The 26,186-nt window shown below is 41.9% G+C and overlaps 1 protein-coding gene across 1 annotated transcript in view; it reads right to left on the bottom strand.

Moving 5' to 3' along the window:
• Window positions 1-26,186, bottom strand: part of BMERB1 (bMERB domain containing 1) — a 43,113-nt gene that overhangs the window by 12,835 nt on the left and 4,092 nt on the right. Inside the window, exon 2 of the mRNA XM_041401416.1 lies at window positions 7,928-8,051. Within this exon, the coding sequence (XP_041257350.1) occupies window positions 7,928-8,051 (124 nt within the window). The remainder of the gene's footprint in view (window positions 1-7,927; window positions 8,052-26,186) is intronic.

The following is a 26,186-nucleotide window of genomic DNA, read 5'->3' as shown; positions in this document are numbered from 1 at the left end:
GTGCAGAACTTTGCAATTCTGTCCTGAACTCACATTCTTGAGGCTTCCAGGCCTGCATTTGAGGAGCTGGGAGACTTGGCAGAGCTGGACCTTCGCAGGCACAGTGACATCCTTGGGGGCTCCCAGACCCTTGGCATTCCCCTAGAAATGCTGTTCCCAATCTCAAAGACCCTGAGCTTTGACCATCTGACAGCTTTCATTGCAAAAGCACCCTGTGCCATTTCACAGCCTGCAGTTTCCTGGGTATTTCCTCGAGGACTCTGGTTATTTGCAATGTGCTTGGGAGGCAAAGCTCAGAGTACCCAGCCACAGCTTCACCCTGCCATGCAGAAGAGCCTGTGCCACACCAGGCTGTACCAGTGGCACAACCATGGTGTCCCTCTCACAGCTGGGCTTGGTGCTTTTCCTACTGGTGCCTTTCTTCTGAAGCTGCCAACCTGACATTTATATTTATTGAATAATATGTATCATCACACAACTGCCTTCTCCTCCCCTACAGCCTCCCCAAGTCCATCCTATGTTCCAAGAGCAAGATACAATCAGGAAGAAAAAAAAAAAAAAAGGAAGGAAATCACAATAAGTGAAACTGTATTGTTAAGTTTTCAGAACTGTGAAGGAGAAAAGATTTATTGCTCCTTTCCATGAAAAGACTGATCTTATCAGAAAACACTGACAACAACAACAGCTCTATTCATGAGCAAAAACCTGGGTTTGCTGGTGTTACTTATTTACACTGCAGTAACAGCAAGGTGCAAAACTCAGAGAGAAGCACCAGATGCTGAACACATAAGAAAACAGTCCTAAGGTAATTCCTGCTTAGCCTGAGATGACAGAAAACAGATAACATCCAGTACAAAGGAAAAAAGGAGCAGTAAAAGAATCAAAAGTACCCAAGAAAGCAAAAGACAGAACTCCTGCTTAGCAATAATATAAGCAGTGAGTTACCACTGCTATTCACACCTCTGACAGCCTGTTTTATCTCCTTCCACTCACTATCCCTCCCTGCCACCCCTCCCCAGGGTGATGCTCAGTGCAGGGCTCTGTTGCCACACAAGGCATGAAGCCACTGAGAAATCAGAGTTGATGTCACATTAGTGAGACACTTCTAAGAGTGTTATTTAGTTCAAAAAAGAATTAAAATTTGAAATGAACTCTGTTCATACAAAGATAGCAATTACTGCTGCCTTTTCTCACCTGAGGAATGGAACACTCCATGAACACATTTTTCTGTTACTTTGCAGCATTACTTTCTGAGTTCATTCAGTTACAAGACTGTTTGTTTCATATTCCCACTTTGTGTCTACTAGATTTACTGCACTCATTTTAAATTAAAACATGGGATTTCTAAGCTGGGTTATTTAAGGTTCTCATCACCAAGGGAATTAAGCTCTCACTTCAGCAGTTCTTGTGTACTTTGGTGTTGTTTCCCTTTGCAGGGGTTGCATTAAGGCAGGCAATAGGCAGAGAGACCTTTCTGTATGTGAAATACCAATGTGCTGTGCATACTGCAGCTGGCACAAAGGTGAGACTCCTGTCTGACCTCTGTGGATGTCCTGCTGTTCTTGGAAGGAGTATGGACTTTACATTTTCCCCATGAATTTGCCCTAAGTTTGAGATTCTACCACTACACCAACACCCACCAGAATGATCATTACTGACTGTCCCACCTCAGCAAGGGATACATCAATAGCACAGCAGGACAACAGAGATTTATGGGGTATTGCAAACTGGGAGAAGGATAGAGGTTAAAAAGGCAAGTAAAGAAAAAGTAAGCCTGATTTGAAGCAAGAAAATAAAACAAACTAAGGATAAATGATGTACTCTGGACAGCTAAAGAAGCAGTGGGACTGCAAAGTCAAATTGCAGCAGACTTTTCTACACAAAAGGTCTGGGATTTCAAGAAAGCAAAAAAATGGTGTAAAATGGTCTAAAATCCTGAATAGAACTATGCAGAATTTGGATGATGTAGATGTTATGAGTACTCTGGAGAAGAGGGAGTCATCTACTAATGAGTAGTGAGTGTACAATGACCAATTTTAGTTCTGAGCCAGTGTGGAGGTGAATTTGGCCTCTGCACAGTACTAGTTTAGTGATGTAATAACCACACAGACATTAAGCAAATACACCATCATATTTATAGCATTTTTACAGATTAAAAAAAAGAGTTTAATGAGTAAAATGTTTTCAGTAATTGCCTAAAGCAACCTAATAGGGTTTTATGTTTAATATCTTCTATTCCCTACACATTAAAAAACTGCCATTCAGTATCACCTACATGGCAGAAATAACCATCCCAAGACAGCTATCACAAGTGGAAGCAACTTCCACAGTTTTAGTTCAAGGTCATCCAATAAAGCTGGCTTCAAGCTTTGCTTTCCATCTGGAAAAGCAGCAGTATCAGGCAAGGGCAGATTTCCCACAGACTGTGTTTCATGATGACAGTGGATGCTGTTTTATAAGAATTCCATCCCTTTCCACAGGAACAGGCAGTAACTGTTGGTGAGATGATCTCACCTTTACTAATAATATTTACTGGGTCCCAACATGTTAATGTGTTTTAAAATGCATGAATTTTGCACTACAAATGATTCTGAAGTTCAGTTTTGATCTGCTCCGTATCACCTAGAGGTCTGAGGGTTTGCTGCCTGTCCCTGTCAGCTAAACTGGGCTAACACATGCATCATCCATTTTTACAACCATGTCTTTCAGCACAGTAGATTTTCATGCCCCCAGCAATCCTAAACTGCCTTTGAAGCCAGACACATCCATAGCAGCAACACATTAAATGTGTGTCACACAGGATACTGCCCGAGCAGCTCCCTCAGCTTCTGGGTCTGTTATCTCACCGGGAAGGAAAAAATAAAGGAAGTGGGACAGGAGCATTAGAAAGGAAGAGAGAGTGTGCATGTTCTGACGTGGTGTGTTTGCTTTCCTCAACAGCACAGACAGATTGAACATGCACAGCTTGACCCAGAACTCTTTTTATACAGAATGTTTTCAGGAAGGAGCTGAGAGAAGCCTGGGAAGCGAAGGAGGGGGATGCTGGCAGGCTGTAAACTGATGCTTTTCTGTACATATTGTCTCCTTCAGATCTATATATGCTGAGCTCTCAGCTATTCCAAAAACAAACCAAGAAGAGCTAGAGATAGCATATGATGGCTTCAAGGTATATTTTCATTTCCTGGGCTGGCTGGAGACAGTCACAACAGCTCCTGGCATAATTTTATGAAATTTCATAGTATCAGTATCGTTGAAGGAGAGATGCTACAAACAGACACAATTCCTACATAACCTGTGCATATCCTGAGGATTTCCATCCTGGGCACCAAGCAAGGCAGGGTCCTGAGACAAAAATAGGATTTGCTAATGTAATTACAGACCAAATCACCGTGCATCTGCTCTGCTGTGACTGAGGTTGCCTGAGCTAAAATATGATTGTACAATATAAATTGTGGCATTACCTAATTGAGGAAGGCTTGATTTTCTAATCTGAAAATTGTCTCCTTATAAACTCCAGGTCATTCTTCATAGCAAGCAGGTATTCAGCTAGAAGTGATGTGGATTTCATGGGTATGAAGAGCACAGCTGCTTTCAGCTGCCCTCTTTGTTTTCAAGGAGGAAGCAAAAATAAGGAGCAAAGCAAAGGACACATTTACAAAGGTAATACCTGACTTGCAATTGGCACAATGGTTGGGAAACATCCTGACCTGTTAGTCCATTGCTTCAGCTAATTTTGCTTTGTTTCTTTGTATTGATAAAAAGAAACGCAAGAATTATCAGAAAACTGGCCACTTATAAAGTATACACTGTAGGATCAATTATTTCACTGTAATATACAGCAAACAGATAACAGTTCATCTGCTTTCCTTGCTTTTCAAATAAAAAAAAATTCAGGGGACAGGCTAAGAATAAGCTGTCACACATCTAATTTTATTGAGTTTCATGCAGCAGAATTTAAAAAAAAAAAACTTTTTAAAAAAACTTTTTTAAGTTTTACAATAAAAATTATTGCAAATTTGAAAATCAGAGATGTCACTTAGAGTTTCTGTAGTGTATATTTTTGCTTCATTTCAGAGTTCCAGAAAGTTTAATTGTACCTTTGTGTGACAACACTTCATCTTTAAATGCTTTAGTTTTTAATTCCTGCAATGAGGTCTTACATTACGTTTAGTGCACCAGTAAGGAATTTCCACTTCTCTCTGCAAGGCAGAGAAAAAGAGTGTACAAAGGACTGCAAAGTACTACAAAAGAGTGGAAAATCACATGTATTGAAACTGTACAGATATTTATGGTCTTCACTTAAAATTTTTTGCTGTTTCATTTTTAAACAGGGCAAAACCAGTTTCCATTGCTCTCAGAGATGTTTTTTTTTCTCTCTATTTTGGAGAATTTAAGTTTTGGTTTTTTTGGGGGTTTTTTTGGGGTTTTTTTTTGGTTTTTTTTTGGTTTTTTTTTTTATTTTTATTTTTAATACAGTGACAGGCAGGCTACAGAAATATCTTTGCTTGTCTGAGAGTGAATCCTTGGTCTGCCACTAAAATCCAGGATGTGCTGCTCTGGGGGACTGGGGACAGCACATCATTGTGGGTCTGGTATAGAGAGGCAGAGAAATTGCAGCAAGTTCATAAGGATATCTTCTGAATTTTAAAGTAATTTTGGTGGGTACTAGTACACCAGCCTGTGGGTCCCCTCCAAGCCAAAGTGTTCTGTGATTCCATGCACTGCAGAGTTTGTGCTGTGTGGAGAGACGTGCTGTGCAAACCACAGCTGCCAGAAACAGCTCACCCTCCTGAGGAGCTCATACAGGAACATCTTCCCTTGGTCACAGAAGTGTGAAACATGCAAACTCCATGTCCACTGAGCAGCTAGACCTTGCTAGGCTTCTTTTTCAGTTGGGTTTGTTGGGGTTTTTAATGGCTGATAAACTAACCCAGAGCAGTTCTCTGCCTGATGTCCTTGTTTCATGGCTACATTTGCATCTTCTTCAAGGAAAATAGCAAATTCAATTAGCAGCCTTAGAGCATATTCCCTCCATGGGTTCAACCTGACAGAGGAAGAGCTTGCTGTGCTTTCCATCAGCAGCAGGCCTAGCTTGCAGTGTCTTGTTTTCTTGTTCTTGAGTGAGTATTTTTAAATGCAGGGAAGAGCTGTGGCACCTGCTGGTGTGTGCAAGCAGAGCTGACAGGCTGTGTGTGCCTGTGACAGAGGGGCCACCCTGAGGGCAGGGGACACTGGGCACAGCTTCAGAGCCCTGCTTTCTTTAAGCACAGCTACAGTGCACTTTTCCTGCTTTAGGATCTGGCTACATGGGAATAAAAAGATCAGTCAGACAGACAGCAAGAAGAAAGAGCCATTACTTTAAAAAATGTAGCTGGAAATGTGAGCTGTGCCTGGATGTGCAAGTGATACAGAATCCTTTCACTGTGTTCATGCTTTCATAAGAACTATTAAAAAAATACCAATTTAACCCAAGAGAATTTATATTCTGTTGCTAACAGCATGAAAGGCAAAGAAGGGAATACAAACATGCCACACAGTTTCTCTAATACTATGTGTGTGTTTTATCCTTTTGCTCTAATTAAAGGAAAGGCTAGAGCAGATGCAAGAGCTAAAGAGAAGTGGCTCTCATTAAGGCTGGTCTGGCAGTCTGTGGTCTGAGTGTAGGTGTAGAGCTGCTCGTTAGCAGAGTTCAAAGCTGAGTCTGCTTAAACCTGGCTGAGGAGGCTCAGCTTCATGTGCTTGGTTGTATAGGTCATTCCCAGGGGAATCCAGCCCTGTCAGAAGAAATCAGTTACTAAAATTCATGACCTACATACAGACTTCTGGTCTTTGGATATTGGCTATTCATTACTTCAGAAATGAAATGAAAAGAAAATATATATGGCTACATATGAAGTCTTCCACAATATGTCTATGAATTATAGTTTATGTAATTTGCTAAGTGAAACAGATACAAAACTTGGACCACTGAGGTAGCCATGACTTGTGCTGTTAATCTCAGCAATAGGTCATTAAAATACATTTGTCATTAAAAGATGTTTGTCAGTGAAGACAAATGCAGCCAAGCCCTTGTGTCAGTGTACACTACCCAGCATGAGGGCAGTGAAGAACAGGTGCTGCTGTATTACTTGGGTTTCACCACCAGCATGCTTCTCTCTGGCCATGTCGTTCAGTGGCATTCACAAACCGACTTTAACTGCCTCAAGGATTAATGAGCAGAGTCAGAATATTCTGCCACACAGCAGGGAGCAGCTGGGCTGGAAAGCTGTGTGAATATCCCTGGAAAAGTGGTCATTAGGTCTGCTGCAGCTGGAGGAATGAGAGGGTCTGTGACTGTGGCTCTCCATGGCTTAGAAAAGACAGAAACTGGGGATGTTGTCACCTGCCAGCTCTGCCAGGACCTTGGGCCAACCTCCTGGAGGCTGTGCCAGGGAGAGGCTGGGAGAGCTCCTGGGCAGCTCCAGGCAGGGTGTGAGGATGAGATCTAGCCCAGGAGGAGAACAGTGCACAGTGTGAGCACCAGTCCTGTTCCCTTTTCAACAAGCAAGCTCTCCTGTGTTCAATCCCTTCCTCAAACACCTGCCAGGCAATACAGAGTAAAGAGTGTGAGCATGGGGGAAATGAAAAGAACAGACTGGATATCAGAACAAACAGAACAATTGCTCCCATTCACTGGGCAGTTATTTCAGCGCTTTGTTTGATATAGAAAATGTCAGGAGAAGTGCAGGGTTCAATGATGAGGCTTCTTCCAGATTAAATTTATGTACAAACCAATAACCAAGTAGTGACTTGACTACCAGGAGCAGGAGTGACAAAACCTTTCCTGTTCACTTTATTTGTACCACAAAGGCATTACTAAAGGTCAATGCCACTGTAACCAGTCCTTATTCCAAAGGTGTCTAAGCAGTGATTCTGGGCAGAAGTCTTCTGGGATAACACTCAAAGGCAGATGTCTGGGCTGTTTGCAGAGGGGTGAGGCTTCCAGCTTCTGGCAATGCAAGTCAGGGCACTAAAATTAACCTGCAGTGTAAGGGTCAAAGCACCATTCCCTGTACTTGAACAGGAGGAGAAAGCCAGTGAGCTTTTCAGGCTACTGAAGCTTCATTAATGCCAAAGGTCTGGGCTCAGCAGGTTTTAGAGCTACTGAAGTTCTTGGCCTGTCAGCAAAGGCATTTGTTTCTGACCTCAGATACTCACAGACTGAGGGCACTTCAAAATAATGCACTTCTTAGGAGTAAGTTCTGATCTTCTAAATTTGATGATTTAGGAATATTAACCCCATTGCCTTCACCATCAGAATTGGATTAATATTCACAAACCTTCAGTGAGGCTCCTATGCCTGACCTTTTTGGCAATTTTGAAAATCCCTCTTGGAATAATGCTATTTAATTTGATATATCAGAAAGTGTTTTGTGTTCATAACTTAATGGCTTCCATTCAACAAATGTCAAATCTTGGCTGCTATTAGTGCAGAACACAGTGTGCTCTCTTGTGACAGGAGCTGTCTAAGACCACTAATGAAGAAGGAATAAAGCCTGAACTAGGTTAGACTGTGGAAGCTTCAAATCCCCTACCTATTGATATTTTGTTCAGACAAATATCCTTTCCACAAAGGACTGAAATCAGGTAGGAAAAGATGCTGCATAGACAAGTACTTTGCTAAAGTTTCCTTTTGTAAGTAAGAGATCCGTTCTATGTATTCTGCAAATCGTGCTGAATAAAAAAAGGTGTTGAATAAAAAAGCAGCAATTTCCTTTGCAACTACAAAAATCATTTCCCAGCGGCATTTTGTAAGTGCTCACCTAACTGGGATGCTCTTTATCTTTCTCCCTTTTAAAATGTCAAGCAGATAAAAGTCTTCTAAATACCATTCTTTCCTATTTTGATTAATTTTGCATAGTGTTTTCCCAGAAGGATTGGTACTTACATAAACCTGAGTTCTGATTCTCTTCTGACTAAGACTTCCCGAAGTCTCTGGATCTTTGCCATCTCAAGCTCAATTTCCTCAGGCATCATTGTTGTTTCAGCCATTGAAATGATGTCAAGTTGATCTGTGTGTGGAAGCAGAGAAAATGAATTAAGCCAGTCAGACTGTCTTAATGGTGTTTTTCAGGAATGTAAATTAAATCACAGAGCTACCTAACTATGGAGTAATTAATTCAAGCAGTAAAAAATACTCTAGCTGAATGCTGTGCTGACTGGTTTCTCTATTGTTTTGCTTATTACTTGCAATGTAACAGTTTAGAAGTGAAATACTCCCTAAGCCAAAGCAACAATCATTTTGTTAGTCAGGCTCAGTCATCCCTCTGAGGAATCCCCACCCCATCCTCAGCCACAGCCACCATTCCTGAACTGATATCACCACAACCTGACTGCTACAAAACCCTCTCAGAGCAATTCTTGCAGCTCTGGAGAGTCCTACCCATAACATAAACCCATGAATGTTCCCCACCTCCAACCCCTCTAACTCTCCTTGCTGCTCCACCCTGGGGGATGAAGCCCAGCCCCACCAAGAGCAGCCAAGGATGGGCTCAGAAATGATGCTGCACCTCGTCCTGCAAGGGGCTGAGTGGCTCTCACAAGGGCACAGAAATGGGTTCAGGAGACAAAAAGCACTTTGCAGTAATAACTTGGCAGCTGGTAAGGCCAGGGTGCTCCTGTGATTATTTCTCCATAATTGATGTATTACCTCTGTGACCCACAGAGAAACAAGGCTATGGACTGTGATCCCTGAGCATAAAGCAACCAATTTATACGAGATGGTTTTGGGAAAGGAGCTGCTTGGCCTCTGGAAAACCCCATTCCAAGGGTTCATCATACTTGGCCTTCATGTTAAACAAGAATTTAGACACTGAAAAATAGGTTGGCTGCATATCTTGGTGCCCCAATGAAGAGATATTCCTGAAAAAAGGCCTGCTTCAGCTGTATTGATTTGAAAAGGGGAAAATAGAGAGGTCAAAACCTACTCAGCATAATTATGCAGACAAAAAATAAGCTGCTCAATTAATTAAGAGGAGATAAATTCTGAAGTCCCCCATGACAGACTAAGCACAGCTGAGAAGAATTTCTGACAAAAAGTTGGAGTAGGAATGAAATGACAAAATCTCAGCAAACAGTCCCTGTATGAGCTTAGTTCACAGTTCTCCCAAAATGGAGGCAAAGAAAAAACATTCTATACTATATAAACAAAATATATGTCCCTTGTATTTAAAAATAGATAAAATACTTTTTAAAGTTATCCCATTAGTATTATCTGCAAGTTTTTACTTCCTTTCTTAATGAAGAAAGTGGGAAAACAAATATAAAACATCACTTTGTTTTTTCAAGATAACAGAATCTTGAGGAAAAAAAAAGTGAGACAGATTTTGAAATGTCTGTCATGAGAGAACAGCCATGTTTCAGTAGCTGTTTTTAAACTCAAATTGCAAAACTGGTCTGTAAAGTAAGGCTGTCTTGTGTGTCTGAACACACAAATGCTGCCTGTACAAGATAGATTTCCCTATCAGAAATCATTGTGTTTGTCAGAGTATATATATGTAGCCTAAATGTCATGAGGTTCTCACAGGCCCACCTCTCATTTTCACTGCTTGCCAGAAATATAAGCAGGAGATGGGAAGTTATTCTGATGTTACCATGAATTAAAGCCAATAATACTGGTAAATCAGAATATAAACCATAAATAAACTACACATACATATTATAAAATTAGCTCTCAAGAGCTTAGAAAACAGAAAAAAAAAAAAAAAAAAAAAAAGGTAACTCATTTAGTTGCACTCTGCAGCTGTAGCTGAGTGTGCCCTGGTGTCACTCCCTGTGTGAGGTCAGCCTCCACCCTGTGATTTCAACAATTCAGGAGCAAACAAGCTTTATGCCCCAGTGTGCTTAACCCAGCACAGGAATCAGTGTGACAGGCAGAAATCTGCTCTGACCCCTTGCAGAACAGTCAGAGATTCTCCTTCACATCCCACTCAACGTCTCCTTGAACCAGAGAAAATATTTTTGAAAGCGACCCAAAATTATGCAGTGTTTCCAAAAGACTCAAAAATGCAAGCAAGGCAGCAGAAGTTTGAAAGTGGAGGGAAGTGAACACAGAAACCATCAGATATCAGTTCACAGCTTGTCTGCAAGCTGGAGGATGTGGCTGGAACCCCGGAATGGAGCAGAGGTGTGACAACGCCTGGAGGGCCAGGGCAGGATTGCCACCCAGCCCCAACACTCCCCACAAACACCAACCTCTGGCTCATCTCCTCTTCTAACACCATGGATAACTGGCCCACCTGGCAGCAGCTGTGCTGAAGGAGAATGAATTATTTTTCGTGGGATGGTTTGAGCTCCTGGGATGTGAACCACAGGGGAAGATTATGTTAACATTATTGAGCCTTTAAGTAAAGCTCTAACTCTGTCCCAGTGACACCTCTAGTGCTCTGAGACATGATTCAGAACAGCTTCACACTGAAGTCTCTTACATTTTCAAAAAAGAAAGAATGAACATTTCATTTTATTTAAAGCAGGTATGTAGTAGTCAACTATTTTTTAGCATACATTGAGCTTTTTCCTGACAATGAGGCAAAATTCATAAAGCAGAAGTGGAGACAACACTGAGACTAGTCACAGCCAGTGACAGGATTAAACTATTTTGTCTGTTCTGCAATCTGCAGAATAATTTTCAGTAACAAAGAAACAAGTAAAATGATATTACTGTATGCACAAAAAGATAGCATGAAAATAATTGCTATAGGAAAATAAAATTATCAAGCTCTTGCACATAGTGAGAGGGACTGAAGAGGTAAACCTGAAGTTATTAATGCATAACTTTGCTTCAATTTAAACACAGACTGGTATAGTTAAACTGGGTATTAACTTAATGATCACACTTCATCCTCAGTGTGCTGGCCAGAAATAGAGCAGTAGCCAGCTGTGTTTAAAAGCAACAAAAACCCAAATTGCCTATTAAGTCAATAAGTGCAAAGAAAACGTTAAAAGAAGCTTGAATTCATACTGAGAAATGGGAGAACACCTCACACCTGGTGTCAATAGTTTCAGAGCAACTGGGAAGGGATGCTGTGATTAATCACCAGGGAAGGTCCTGCTGCTGTCACTGGTGCCACACTGGTGGTGGCCCCGAGGGACAGGCTCTGCAGCCATTAGTGCTTTAATTGTCACTTGGTGTCAGAACCCAGGACATTCCTCTGACTGCCCTGGAGGACTCGAGACCCTGGCCGGGGGGTCAGAGACCTTGGCACAGAGTCAAAAACACCTGTGCCTTTGGTTTTTACCCATGGGAAAAATTACCAGCTGTGTATGAAGATGTACAAGCCACGAGAGTTTAAGCAGAATGATAGTTAATTTGTCACAGGATGAAAAAAGTAGAATTTTGGGGTTTTTAGAATGGGGGTTCAGGAGACAAGATGGAGGGATTTGGGCATTCCCTGTCCTTCTTCTCCTTCTCCTTCTTAGCCTCCACCTTCTGTGTGATGGTGGCACTTTTAGATTGGTTTAGAGTAGAGAAAGACTGTCTAATGTAGGTGATAGGTATTGGAAAATTATTTTAAATAAAGTACACATAGTTTTTAGTACAAAAAGATAACACAGCCCCAAGGGCAGGCAATGTGCCATGAACCGACCTGCCAGACTGACCTCAGCAGGTCAGAAAAAGAATGTTACAGAAAAGAGAAAATAAACAACCCTGAAAAGCAGAACCCACACATCTCGGCTTGTTCTTCAGTCACAGGGCTCGGAAAAAACTCTTTAATACCTCAGGAGCAACATAAAACCCAAGAATTTGGTGTTGTTATTGTCACTCACAGGGCTCGGAAAAAACTCTTTAATACCTCAGGAGCCATTTCAGCAACACAAAACCCAAGAATCTGGGGTTGTTATTGTCACCGTAAACCAGAGAAGGTGAGGCCTGGCAGTGACACACAGGGTCCCAAATCTCTGCTGTGGAACCAAAGGATGTCATTGTCACTGCAGAGCTCAGGAACAGCTCAGGACCTGCAGCCCGGCAGGAACGCGCAGGGAGGAGCTGCAAGTGTGGGATCCACAGCAAGGGCAGGGTCTGCTCCACCAGGGCCCTCTGGATCCTCTTTTTATGGCTCTGCTGCTGCTGGAACCCAGCCACACCTTCCAGAGCCACCTCAGTGCCTCAGCAGGAGGAGATCTCCAGCACAGGGAAGGGACAATGGCCAGCTCTCCACCACTGCTCTTCATCCTTGCCATGGGTGAGCCATCCTAAATGAGACTGCTCAACCCAGGGCTGCTGGAGCTCCTCAGGATGGTGGCACACACCAGCTGAGAGACTTCTCTCGTGTGTAAACCACCCACAGCAAACCTGCTCTTCAGCCCACCCAATAATGGTGCTCCAGTTAAAAATTATTTTAAGTCATCATTTTAAGTCATTGCTCTGGACTGGACTTAAATTGAGCAGGTTGAGGCCTACTTCTACTCCCTTAAATTGTCCAATAATAAGCTAATCCTTGGTAAGAAAAGGCTAATGGATAAGTTTTGCTCCAAATCTGGGTCAGAACTTTTGGGGCTTTTTCAAAGAATTCAGTGAAATTCTCAAGCTAATCCTGTTTCACTGAAGTATATTAAGTGCTATTAAAGCAGAGTGCAGCAAGTAAACTCTTAATGCTACTTCACATATTAAAATCAAGACTCTCAAGACCACTATTAGTTGATGAGACAAAGCAGAAGTAAGCAGGAGGCACAGGTCAGAAATGGATGAAGAGAGAACCAGCTGGTGCCACTTAAAAACAGCATGCTTGGTGGAAACTGAAATAGTTGCATAATGCAGAAAAATTAATTTGTTATACTTTAAAATATTCCAGATGAAAATATGCTCATGTGAAAAGAATCAGATTATTCCTGTACTTGGTCACTAACATGTCATGAATGGAGGCTAGCCTAGCAGCCAGCCCTTTTACTATACCTTCTGTTGATGCCTCAGAGTTGATTTTTTTTCTGTTTTATTTAATCCTTCTGGTGCAGGATGCAGTGGCCAAAAACTAACCTGTACAGGAAAAACTGCATTTAATTCCTTATTTCTATTCTAGCCTGCTGCAGCATTCTATTGCTGTGAATCCTAACAATTACTGAATTTGGCATGTGTGTGGCACGTTGTATTTATTAAATGCTTTATGATGGAATTACCATATAAATACCATACAAACAGCTGCAATGTGTTTTGTTCCTGGATTGCCTGAGAGGCAATTGCAGTCTTGTGCAATTTCAAATGGGCAGACTGGGGGAAAGGGAGAAAAGGGGCAGTACCAGTGTGGCAGTGAGCAGGCTGTAGTGGCAGTGTCACATCCCACACTCCTGCTGCTTTCACCGCCTGCCTCTCTTGCTTTGGACATCAGCAGCAGTCTGGCTTTGGGAAACATCCCAGGAATGTCCCCATCCTGCTGCAGAATGCAGCTTACAAGCCATTCCAGGAGTTCTTTCAGAAATGCTGTAATCTCCTCTTTTCCCTCAAGGCAATCTCTTCCCTCTGCTTGTCAATTTGTTCTCCTGTTTCTTCTCTAGCACCAAGAACAGGTTGGTGATGGCACCAAATTCAGTAAATTTGGGATGGTGCTGCTGGTTCATCAGGCTCAGTGAGCAGCTAATAGGCTGCTATTGTCTCTAAAGACAACAGGAGTGTGCAGAGGCTGTTACTGGAGGAGCAAAAAGCTGATGTGCTGCTCCAGTCACAGTCAGATGGCAAAAGTTCTCAGAATCACTTTGCTTCCACTGATGTCAATGGCACTGAATGCTGGAGATAACACAGCTGAATTTTGCTTCTAGCAGGAAGCTGATTTTTTCATTATTATTATTATTATTATGCCTGTAATAATTCTTGAGTCCTTATTGATACTTCTCCCTGAATGGAGCAACACATTTAAATTTAACACATTTATATTTTGGGTCTCTGGCATGTAGAGCCATGAACTGCAGTTTGGGCAGGCACAGGGAGCACAGCTCCTTCACAGGTGGCCAGGTGTGCTTTGTCCCTGCAAGCAGTGGCAGCCAAAACTTTCTGACAAAACTGTGTCTGCTGGAAAATGCCAGAGAAGTGGCATTCAGAGTATTTGGGGAATAACACATTGAATTTGGTACATTTACTATGAAGTCAGAAAGAATTCTGTGCAAAGACCCCGGTTTCTTTTCAATGCATGAGGCTCCAGAACAGCCTTGCACTTCTGGAAATGCTAAATTTAAAAAAAAAAAATCAGAAGTTTCAACTGCAATGCAGCTCCCAGATACAAGGGTGGTAACCTTAGAGCCCTGAGATGTTGGCTTAAAGCAGGCATTAAGGCTTCAAATATTTTTGCCAGACAGCAGGGCACCCAGAAATCCCAAAGGTGTTTTTTTCACATGCTCCATGCCTCAGCATAAACCTCTGGGCTGGCTGAGTCCCCTTACAGCTTGGCTTTGCAACAGGCAGCTGTGAAAGCTGGCAGCTCTAGGGATCCCCTTTGGCAGGAAGGATCCAGAGATGCCTCCTGAAAGCTGATTCAACACCAGGACCTCTGGCAGTGTCATGTCATCCAATATCCCTGCTTCACAACTGCCATTTGAGAAGGAGAAAAAGTGGGGGATTTATCTGATTTGTGGGGAATTGTGGTGCATTTTTTCTTCCAGCACTGGCCACCTCAGCTACAGGTGGCCAGGTGTGCTTTGTCCCTGCAAGCAGTGGCAGCCAAAACTTTCTGACAAAACTGTGTCTGCTGGAAAATGGTGCATCTTTGCTTCCAGCACTGGCCACCTCAGCCCTGTGCTGCGCTGTGTAAAGATCATTTATGTTCTGGGACAAACTGCTGGACTTGAGCAGTTCCTTGTATCTGGTGCATTCTGCAGCTCCTCAGGCAAGAGATCAGAATTTCATGTCTGTAGAGAGACACATATGATTAATTATTTTCGCTATTCATCCACCTCTGCTCATTCAAAACCCACCACAGATCATTCTGTTTGCCATACAATTTCCTCCCCAAGAACTATCAAATCATCTGCTGTGACTGGTGATGGCTCTGTCCATCAGCCAGCTGTGGTCTGGGTGTAATAGCACAATTATAATGTTGGGATTTATTTTGTCCAGGTCGTGAATACTTTTTTACTCTTTAATTACCACAGGTTTACAGGCTAGACATCTTCAAACATAAGTTTCTACTTCCAAAGTATTTCACTCACACTCTACCATATGACCCCATTTTAAAATTAGGTGAGCAGAGAATATAAAAAGCACTGTGTGCAATTGCCCACTGCCCTTGCAGAATCACTGCCCTGTCTGTTCCACATCTAAGAGCCTCTGGTTATAAAAAGATTCTTTTAGTTGCTTATCCTGTATGCTCTTGTTCTTATCTCCAACTTTGACCTTTTATTTTTTATTATTTACCTTTGCAAGAAAGCCTGTTGGCAGCAGTCTATTCTTTCCCATTTCAGCCTTTTGTATACTTGGTCTCACTGAGATTTCTCTTGAAATACAAATGCCAGATTCACAGTGTTGAATGTTAACTCCTTCCTCTAACTCTGAAAGCCCTTTTGCTTCCTGTGGTGTTACAGAACTGCACACAGTGTCTCCTGTCACATCTGATGGAAGTGCCTGCAGCTCCCACTGCCCAGAGAAGATTCTCAGCTGCTTTCCATCTTTTCGGCTGTACTTCTGTGGAACAAGCTGCATTGCACTGAATACAGCTGGTTTAAAAACTGAACCTGAAAGAGATCCTGCTTTGGGTTTTCTCACTGAACTACATATCCCCCAGCAGAAATAGACAGTCAGTGGTAAAAGTGTTTGCTAATTAAGGATCTTCCTGACTAGTATTTCCTGACTAGAAGTTTTACAGTTAAATGATGGTTCTAAATTTCTAATTTAGGGGCAATTTTCTACCTTTGCTCCCTATTTAAATATATATATCAGCACAAATCCATAATGGTAAGATCTATAAAGATCTTGCCTCTTTAAAAAAGTATCAATTAAAGTCTTGTTTGTTATCCTGTAAAATTTATAAGCAGTAATTATTCTTGGCTTTGTTTTTTGTCAGTTTATGACAGTTTCAGTTTCCTAAGTGGGTAATTATGCAACCCTTTAATCTTACACTTCCCCCAGGAAAAAAAAATGTCTCTAGTCTTAAGGAACTGCTCTGTACATAGAAAGCCTCATCTTGGTTGTAATGATATCCTGAAAAAAACAGCTCATTTGGCAATAGCTGTTCATCCTGCCCTGACAATGGGATCCTGTGAATCATCACCAGGCTGGAGTTCTTGTAGAAATTTAATGTCATGCATAGGTCTCGATGTGATATTCAGACTTAATGAACCTCAAAACCTATACTGCTATCCTATATTTGGATTATAAATTCCATTTGTTCTATCTTGCACTTCAGCTTCCAGATCCCAGCACTCTCCTGACTTCTGGTGCTGTCAGCTTGTGGTGCTCACCTGTTCGTGGTGATGGGGACAGGTTCTGGGAACAAGCTCAGGTATCTGCAGGCACAGCAGGGCAGACTCAGGAAGCAGAGAAGATTAATTTGGTAGTTAATGAGTAATCCTACTCATTAAAGTAGGATTTAGCTGTTTGAGGTGCAGTGTCCTCTGCAGTCAGACACTGCCCCTACAAAGATTGCAGACTCTCTCCATGCAGGCAGGCACAAGGCTCCATCCTGTCAAATTAAACCATCCCTTCACCAGAGTGCCCCATCTCTGCTTTTATGTTCCTCCCTCTGGATCTAAGGGTGCTTGTGTGTGCAAGGAACCGACTCAGTACAGTGGGACAATGTGCTCCTTAATTATCTGTAACTAGAGTCAGTTCTAGCTGTAAATCTGTGTTTGATTTGCTGGTTTGTAGCAATATCAGTATGATTTTCATGGCGGTGTTTTCTACTCCTGGGACTTCTGCTAGCTTTCTCTATTTTTATAGTCTTTCATTTGTGACTCACAATACTCTGGATACTCTGGGAGGATTTTTCCTCAGTACTATCCTCTCTTGCAGTAGTTTAAGAGCTAATACAAAACCATATTTACAGACCAGGAAACAGGATTTCAGTACTCACAGCAATAAATGACCAAGAAGTCAGAACTTAATACTGAACTAAAGTTTCTTTGAAAATATAAGAAAAAAAAAGCAGCTTCTTATTAAAATCTTTGCATAAACAATGAATAAAAGCCCCAGGCCTGATTTGATTATGCCATAATATTGTCATAAATACAGATTTTATTTGTGTGATAGAAATTTGCAGGATGTAAACAAATTCAGGATATGCAGAAGGATGTCCACTGAGATAAATTACCTTATGGCACTTACAGGTTGGATCTTGCAAACCCTTAGGGGCTTTGACACTCCAATTACAGGGCTCAACTTTGCTACTTTGAAGTCAATTCCAAGACTCTGTCTGGGCAATTTGCATGCCCCAGCCAATTTCCATTCATTCAGTGATAACAAGGTTGCACACATCTCTCCAGCTGGTTAGAGGGCAAACGCATAAAAACGAGGAAAACATAACCATGAAAACAGCAAAGGGAGTTGGAATTAATATCTCTTTATAAAAACCTTTTTAAACTCAAGTCCTATCGAATTAACAATCCCCAGACACATTATTCATGGATTCACACACAATTCTCCACTCAGCTGAAACCAAATCCTCTGTATTAATATCAGCTGCATCTCTGAGGCAATTTTCAAATATCCAGATTCTAAATTTGGCAGATTTAACCTTTTTTTCCTTATGGTGGCTGTAATAAGGCCACAAGAGCTCCTGCCTTCAGATGCAAGCTGGCCTGCAATGACTGACTGCTCAGTAGCCAGCTCAGGATGATCTCAGTGCAGTCCTTTCACACATTAGTCACAAATATTGAGCAGCATAGTGTGGCTGTACTGGAGCCTCAGAAATCCTGACAGAGTAAAACAGGATTTGCTCACATACAGAATTTTTTAGAACAATTCCAGCACACTGGAAGGGCATTGTCACCCTTGATTGGTGCCACCATTTCAGAGCCCAGCTTTCAGTGCCTGAACTGAGCCACAGACTCTCTCCAAGACAACTTCAGTCCATTTGCAAAATAGCCTGTGGTATCTCATCCAACCATTTTTGTTGTGCAGAAAGAAGGATTAAGTGGGTTTGAGTGGGATTTAAAGAAAACCTGTCCACATAATTAGGTCTGCAGAGAATTATGACAGACTTCACAAAGTACTATAACTGAATTGTGCAAGAACAGTTTCCAGAGTTCCTACTGTTATTTCTAATTTTAAATAAACTCCAGTTTGGGTACCAGTACCACATTCCTTGTTGCCAGATGCTCTGACAACAGGACTTTTTACACATTTGGCTGGTGACTTCAGGTGAGGTGTGAAAGCAATTTCCCCCAGACCACATCACATGTCAGTCTGGAACTAAGCAACCTAATTTGTCTTGCTGTAACTGAAATAACAGAGTGGCATTTTCCCATCTCTTTCTAGGAGATGTACCACTGTGTATTTCATCAGGGATTCTCCTACTGACCTAACCACATGGAAGGGTGCCCTCATTATCCCAGCAGGGCTAAAACCAGAGACTTCCCCTAATGTTCTCTTCTTCTGGTTTCTCACTCTTCTCTCTGCCCCTACACACAGATAAACAAATAAATAAATCTCTGCATGTGAGACAAATCAGCTGATTTCTTAAGATACTGTTTCATATACCACATATCACAGACTTGGAGAAGATTTTCTTAATTACATACCCAGTCTGGAATGTTTACCATTTAAAATGCTGCCCAGAGAAATTCTCAGTACCGGGGCAGTGTGTGAGCTCACACCTCATATATGAACTCACTCTGTTTTGAAAAAATCCATACAGACACAAATACTTGGTGCAAAGCTTGAGGTCTTCTCTATGAGAAGTCACCTTTCTAATGAGGCAGGTGTTAGAAAAAGGAAATTTTTTTTCATCTGAGCCACAAATTTCATCTCAGTGCACCTCCACATTACAAAGCATGAGATCAGATTGTTGACATATGTTGAACAAACACTTCACCAAAATCAGCCACCACAAACCCAACAGACCAGAATCCTGTGTTTCTTAAGTTGGAATCCCCTGTTTATGAATTAAATATAAGCTTAAGAAGAGCTAGAAACAAATTTGTCTTTCAGTGAAATATTGGGATGCCACCAGCATGAAATCTGTTGGCTTTTAAAATGAACTAACCTAAATTGCTTCCTTCTTCCTTCTTCTTTTCCCCTCAGGTAACCTTTCCTCTTTGATTCTCTGGCCTTACAATGAGATTTTCCTATTTCATTAGGTGTTTATCTCCCCTGTTGCTATATGAAAACTTGCAACCAGCAAAGGAAATGATATTGGCTCTATTCAGGAAGTGTTATCAGATAGAATGAACAGACAAAACACACTCACTATAACCTGTCTCAGAGCACTGTTCATACAGTAAATTCCACAGGATTAAATAATGAAAAAAAAAAACCTACTGAGGAAAAATCTCACATCAGCTACTACGACGTGACTGCAACTAAATAAAACCAGGAAGATGCTTGAAAAAATGCTTTGCCTGGCTAAGAGTGATATTGGAAGAGCTCCTGTACATGCTCTTTTGTTTCTGGTAGGGAATTATCCTGAAATTTCAGCTCCCTTGCAGGGTATCTCTGCTGAACAGACACGACTTGGAGCACACAAGCTGAGAATGCTTTTTATGCATTGGGTGTGGTGTGTCCAGCCTGAGATCCTGCAGCTCTGCTTGCACAAACCCTGGAGCAGGAGAGCTGTGCCTTGAGCCAGAGCTGTACTTTTTCCTCTGGATGAACACAGATGAGGCAGAAAGCTGCAGTAAAGACAGGAGGAATCAAGGGGAGGGATGAATTAAGCTCAGTCATTCATTCTAGCACACTGTGCCTGTGTCAAAGACAAGACTGAACATCGTGGAAAATGCTGCTGGAGCCAGTGCAAGAGCTGGCACCCATCCTGAGCAGGGAGTAAATGGAAATAGTAAACCTTGAAGTAGGCCTTAATATTGCCCTCCTCCCCAAATGATTGTCCTAGTACCACTGTTATATCCCTCTTGAATACCTTTTTCATTTTATCAACAAAGAAATAAAGGACCACACTGGTCACTGGCTGCCTGCAGGTACCTCAGTGCCTCTCACACCACAAGCACCAGTCACTTGTCCTCGCTCCAGTGACCTGCAGTGCCTCAGAGGCAGAGAAAATAACAGCCAGAAATCAAACTGCATTAGTTACCTCTTTCTAGAGGTCTGATTTGTCAGAACAGGCACTAGCTTTCCTAGTAGCTCTCCAGTTATTTAAAGAGAATGCAAAAGAGTCAGGAGTTGCAATCCCAGAGTAGCCAGCTCCTGGTATCTGCTCATTAATACCTTCACCATGGGTGGGGATGTGCAGGACAGAGGAACAGACCAAGGGCTCAAAAGAATATTTTATTTTTCAAAATAACCTGTGTGAGACGAAAACTTGCTTGACATTTAAATAAGCCAACTGCTGACAATGCAGTTGGTATTGGATTTCCATACTCCTTTCACCTTTTCCCATGATGCTATGAATTGAAAATACAACCTTGTGCACTTTAAACAGCAGTTTGTCCTTCAGAGAAGGAGGAGAACACACAGCTGTGTGCAGCTGGTGGGGAGCTTTGCACAGTGGCTGTGATCTGACAGCTCTTTCTATGAAAAAATTGATCCAAAGCAGGACACAAAAAATGAGGGAAAATTGCCTTTGAAGGTCGACCCAGAAGCCCTCATTGTCAGTTTGATTCAGTGGCACTGGGTTGGAGCTCTGTCTGTGAGGAGCTATTTCAGTCTGGCTCAGGAAAGCTGCCAGGAAGGCTCTGGAAGGGGTTTCTGTGCCCAGCCCAGCAGGAGCCTGAGCACTACCAGGAGGCTGGAAATAGAAACTGGAACATTCCTTGCTGTGGCAGGTACCTTCCTCGCATGGAGCTCCACTGAAATTGCGGCACATTCCCATCTGCAGCAAGGCTGAGATGAAGCCACACTCCAAGGAAAGCAATTCATGCTACATCACTTCATTTTATGTCATGGAGATTTAAAAAGCATTATTAAGATACACACATTACTTGTTCATTTACTTCTGTCATTTTGCTCAGTGGTCAAAGGAAACAGCCTGTGGATTTCCATTTTATTCCTCACCAGAGTCAGATTCTGATCCTGCAATACTAACAAAAAGCTTCAGCATTCACGTTTCAAATGCTGTGACAGTGCCAGCTACAGCTAATGTTCAGGGATTGATTTAAAACTTACTTAGTTTGGTATTTTTAAAGACTTTTTTTATCTTTATTAATTTTTTTTTTTTAATTCCAAAACACAAAGTCAACAAAATGTTCACTCTCAAAGAGTCTTATAAAACCACTTTAGGAATAAATATATGAGCATCAGTTGATACAGAGCAGCATATGTGCAAGTGAAATAATAGTAAAATGGCCACAGGCATTTCAAGATTTCACACCTTCAGGACATTCTCCTGTGAAATTATCTGACTGCATACCAGAGTTTGTTTCTCTGTCTCTTCCCCCTCTGTGATGTGATTCTCTAATAACACAGTTTTCTAACAGTGATCTAAACATCTTAGCTGGTAGGTAATTTTAGGTAACCTTAAAACCACTGGGTAATTATTATAGACATACAAGTCCAATTCTGTAAAGACCAAAACTGATTCTGGTATAAAGAACTCCTTCAGACAGCAAAGAAACTGGTTCACATAACAGATTCCCACTCCAGCAAGTAAATAAATATTGAGAAAATGCTCCTCGAAGCCAAGGAAAAAAAGGTGTTTCTCATTTGATGGGACAAGTGATTTCTCAGGGGGATGAATGCTGCTATTCTTAAGGCCATGGGCATACAATGTGTACAGTCTGACAGCAGAGTGGGAGGTCAGAAAATCATACTGGGATCTTGTTCTTCAGTGTATGAGGCACACAATATCTGCAGGGAGCCACAGGCAAAAGCTGGGTCCTTTCTTAAAGATCAAATATCCAGAGCCAGAAGAGCCAAAACCATCCAGTTCTTTCTCACTGAATTCTGAGGTGAAACAGCACAAGGCTCTTCAACTCACACAGGTGATGACAGCTGGCAAAAAAATGTTCTGTACTTGCCTTTCATCTGTGGATGTGGAGTCATTCTCTAGCAAGCTCTGTTTTCACCAAGTAAATTGCTTTTGCATACTGACTTTTGATTCACCTTTCTTTAAATACACTAATACTTTCTTCCTCACAACTGGCACTGGGCAGCCACAAGTTTGAGCTGATTGAGGTCTCAGAGGCAAAGAAATGAAGGCAATTCAAGTAGAGCTTATCTATATCTGAGACAAATTGATACCTGGCTGTCACCTTCTCTTTGCATACCAGAAAGAAAGAAATTTCATAATCACAGGATGTTTCACCTCTTGCCAAGGCAGAGACAAATAGATCCTGATTTTACTGGCTTTCAAAACACCATGGCTTGCCCTTCACTATCACATCCCACACAGTGTCTATGCCACAGACAACATCAGCCTGAAGGAAAATGTGCCTCAGAACCTGCCAAACTGCAGGAACTTCAATCCCCTCCCAGGCACAGTGCCCAGAGGAAGCTGTATGGGAATCCATGGTAGGGGATGAGGAGAGAAACTACAGATTGGATTAGGAAGGTGGGGACAGAAATGCATAACTGAATTTCTGTGACTTTCTCTTGTGTGAAAAAGGATAATTTGAGGAGCAGCCGCTCGCTGTAGGGGCTCCAATGTATTTCCTAATGATTCACTGCTCAGACAGGGAGATTGAAGTGCCACTACCCTGCCAGTGCAGGCTTCTCCAGGGAGCAAATGCTCACCCCTGCTTGCCACAGGGACAAGTGAGGGCAGACAGACCCATCCCCTGGGGCAGCCTGACACAGATTCCCAGGAGAGCCCTCATGGAAGTGCCACAGCCCCCAGATTCTGCCCCAGCAGTTTCTGAAGAGAATCAAGCTGAACAGGGCTGTTGGAGATGAAGGCACAGAGCCTGGTCCAGTTTTGCTTTTAGTGAAATCAGTGAGGAAATTTCCATTCCTGCCAATGGAGTCAGCACTGTGTTTTCCATTTTCAGCCAAGAAAGTGTCACTCAGGCTTCTCCATCCTTTCCCAGGGAGGTCAGGTCACTGTCCTGCTCTTTTGGCTTCAACTCCATTATTCGAAAACTCACTTTGGCTTTCTGGACTGAAAGGACAGAAGTGTTAGAAATGATTGTTGATTCCATTCTTGGTTTGAGTTGTTTTGTACAAAAGATGAACAAATCTGTTAAATCACTTTATAGTGAGATCTTTTGTTCTAATTTTACCAGTATATAAGAAAACCCAAATGTGTGTGTAAAAGAACTACTAAAACCCCTAATCAATGAAGGTTTGGGTGGTGGAAGGATTCGGGGCAATAAAAAGATCCTTAAACACTACTGATATTCTTACAAATACAATGACAAATTCCCTCTTGCATTTTGGTAGTGTTTGCAGTCATTAGGCTTTTGCAATGAGCAGCTTGTGTCACTGGAAATCATTCATCCTCATTCACTAAGAAACTCCCTCAAAATTATTTTCTCAGATATTTTTCCCTTTATGAGCTGACAAAATGTTGATAATTCATGGTTCATTGCTGATCCTGAAGGGCAACTAACATAATTTATCCAAGGGTGCTCCTCCTGATTTCTCATAGTTTGCCCTCCAAGCATTCATTTTTCATCTCGGAGTTTTGAATCCATTTAGACTGTGCCTTTTAAGTAGGCAGACAGCAGAACATGTTTCATGGAAATAAATCAGCATTATTTATTGTCTCTGGGTCTATTTCATTAAGTAAGATTTCTATGAAAATGGAACATATTTGGCTACAGAAGAAAAGCCCTCTGGGAATAAGGATTAAAGAGCGCTGAGTTCCAAACTTTCTTGTGCTCAGTAACTACAAGAAAACTCTAGAAACCTCACCCAGGATACACAATACTTTGCAGTGCATGCCCAATTCCAAATGTAAGTTTTGATTCCTGTTTTGTAACCACCCTTGAGGCAGACATACACACATTCTCACAAGTGGGTTCTCTGATGAAAACATGCCATGCAACTAAGACATCAGTTATCAAACACAGTAAAAAAAATTACACAGACTGAGTCCATAATCCCACAGGCTACCAACAGCAAGGATGATTTGTGTAGTTCAAAGTGCCCTACTTTCCAAATCTAACACATTTTTTCTGTAAAACATGTTTAAAGGAAATGAGAAAATTCATGAGCAACAGTCTCAAATATGACACTTTAAGTTCATCTATGACTTTTTCAGCAATCATTGCTGACACTGGTTTGCCTATATACACTGCATTACATGTTAAGTGTTCATTTCCTGCTTGGCAGAGTTGGGCACAGTTTTGGAAGCCATTAACCCTCAGATTTACAAGTGTGCCAGGTGAGAGAAATGTCTTTGCTGAGACACGTGAGTGGATGTGCGGCAGTAAGTCCTTGATCCATAATAACCACCATGTTTTTGCAAAATAGCCAGAATTCCATCAGAATTACATCCATGCAGAATCACACAGAAGGGGTCGGGTTGGCAGGGGGCACAGTGCCCATCTCTCATTCCCCGCTCAGGCAGGATCGTTCCAGAGCACACAGCACAGGATTGTGTCCAGACACAATTCTGGAATGTTCTGGAATATCTGCAGCGAGGGAGACTCCACAGCCTCTCTGGACAATCTGTCCAAGGGCTCGGTCACTCACAGGGAAGAAGTTCTTCCTCGTGTTCAGGTGGAACTTCCTGGGCATCAGTTCCTGCCCATCCTCCTGTGCCATTGCTGGCCCCAGGGAGCAGAGCCCGGTCCCTGCTCGGAGCCCTCCCTGCTCACACTGACACACACTGCTGAGGTCTCCTCTCAGCCATCTCCTCTGGGGGCTGAACAGCCCCAGCTCCTTCAGCCTCTTCTTGTTCCTCTCAGCCCCTCTGGCTTTGGTTAAACTGGGATTGATTTGGTTGTCCAGAACCTTGGGACAAGTTAGGCAGTAAATAAGCTGCACTTTTTTGTTAAGAAACCCTGGACACACATAGCCAGACAAAAAAAAGTGAAGGAAGGGCAAAACTCATGAAATATGGTAGGGAAACTATGGGAGCAAGGGTGGCCCATTAACTGATATATTTCTGTAGCCCTGTGACACCCACATAAAGTATCACCTGGAAAAATCTGCTTTAAGAGTCTCAGTTCCCCCACTGTTGACCAATATTTTAGTAGGAATGCACTCTGAGGCACTAAAATATTTCCAGTTCTCCCTTTTCCTTCTTTCTCTGTCTCGGTACTGCCTGGAGCAGCCAGCTGTGAGAGGGGGAATTAGAAAAATGAGACAATCTGTGTAATGGCATAAACTGGATTAGTCTCCCTCTGTCAATCATTCTCTGGGCTCTTTTGAAGCAAATGAAAACCCAAGTTACAGCCTTCCTTCATGAGCTACAAGGGACACAGCAATGACCTGGTGGAGGTGATTAAATGGAACATTTTAGGTACACACTGCTAGCCAAAATCACCATTGACTTAGAAAAACACTAAGCTGTGTAGGGGAATTTTAGAGCCATCTGACTGCCATCAAAGCAGGTGAGTTTTACAACTGTTCTACAGAAAACAGCCTCCATCCTTTCTAGAAAACCCTTTCTGATTTCAGTGTGGGAATTGTGTCTTGGTTCCACAGATCAGACACAGCTGCTTCTCCTCTTGAAGTACAGTACAAATATGTTAACATTAAAAATAATGAATAAGGTAAAAATCTAGAACTGGCAGCATCCTTTGAATCAGTTTTCTTTGTTCATGACAATGTTTTCTCTGATATTTTCTGAAAAGGTCTAGGGTTCACTATTAATGTTTTATTTCCATTTTTTGGTCACTTTCTTTTCAAAAATTTTACACAGTTGTGGGTTAAGGTTTTTTTTAGATGGAGACATGGAGAGCATATTAATTACATTCTCTGTTTGAAGCCCGTGTTCAGACCTTCACAAAGCCAACATTCCAGCTGTTTCTATAAAAAGAAGCATAACTGTGTATATCCTTCAGTTAGCCTCTTTCCCACCTATTTAATAGACGGCCTGAATAAGCCTAATTTGTTTTGTGTCTTTTATTGCCTGTAATAGATACAATTAACAATTATGGGGAATTTACAGTGACACAAGGGCATGACTGTTCACTGCATGAACAGCAGTGGTGGTTGGGTCATATAAATTCTT

This window comes from Onychostruthus taczanowskii, unplaced genomic scaffold (genome assembly GCF_017590055.1).
Source record: "Onychostruthus taczanowskii isolate IOZ18803 unplaced genomic scaffold, ASM1759005v1 scaffold19, whole genome shotgun sequence".
Taxonomy (NCBI): domain Eukaryota; kingdom Metazoa; phylum Chordata; class Aves; order Passeriformes; family Passeridae; genus Onychostruthus; species Onychostruthus taczanowskii.
The sequence above is the reverse complement of the archived record's forward strand: the minus strand, read 5'-3'. Positions and strand labels throughout refer to the sequence as shown.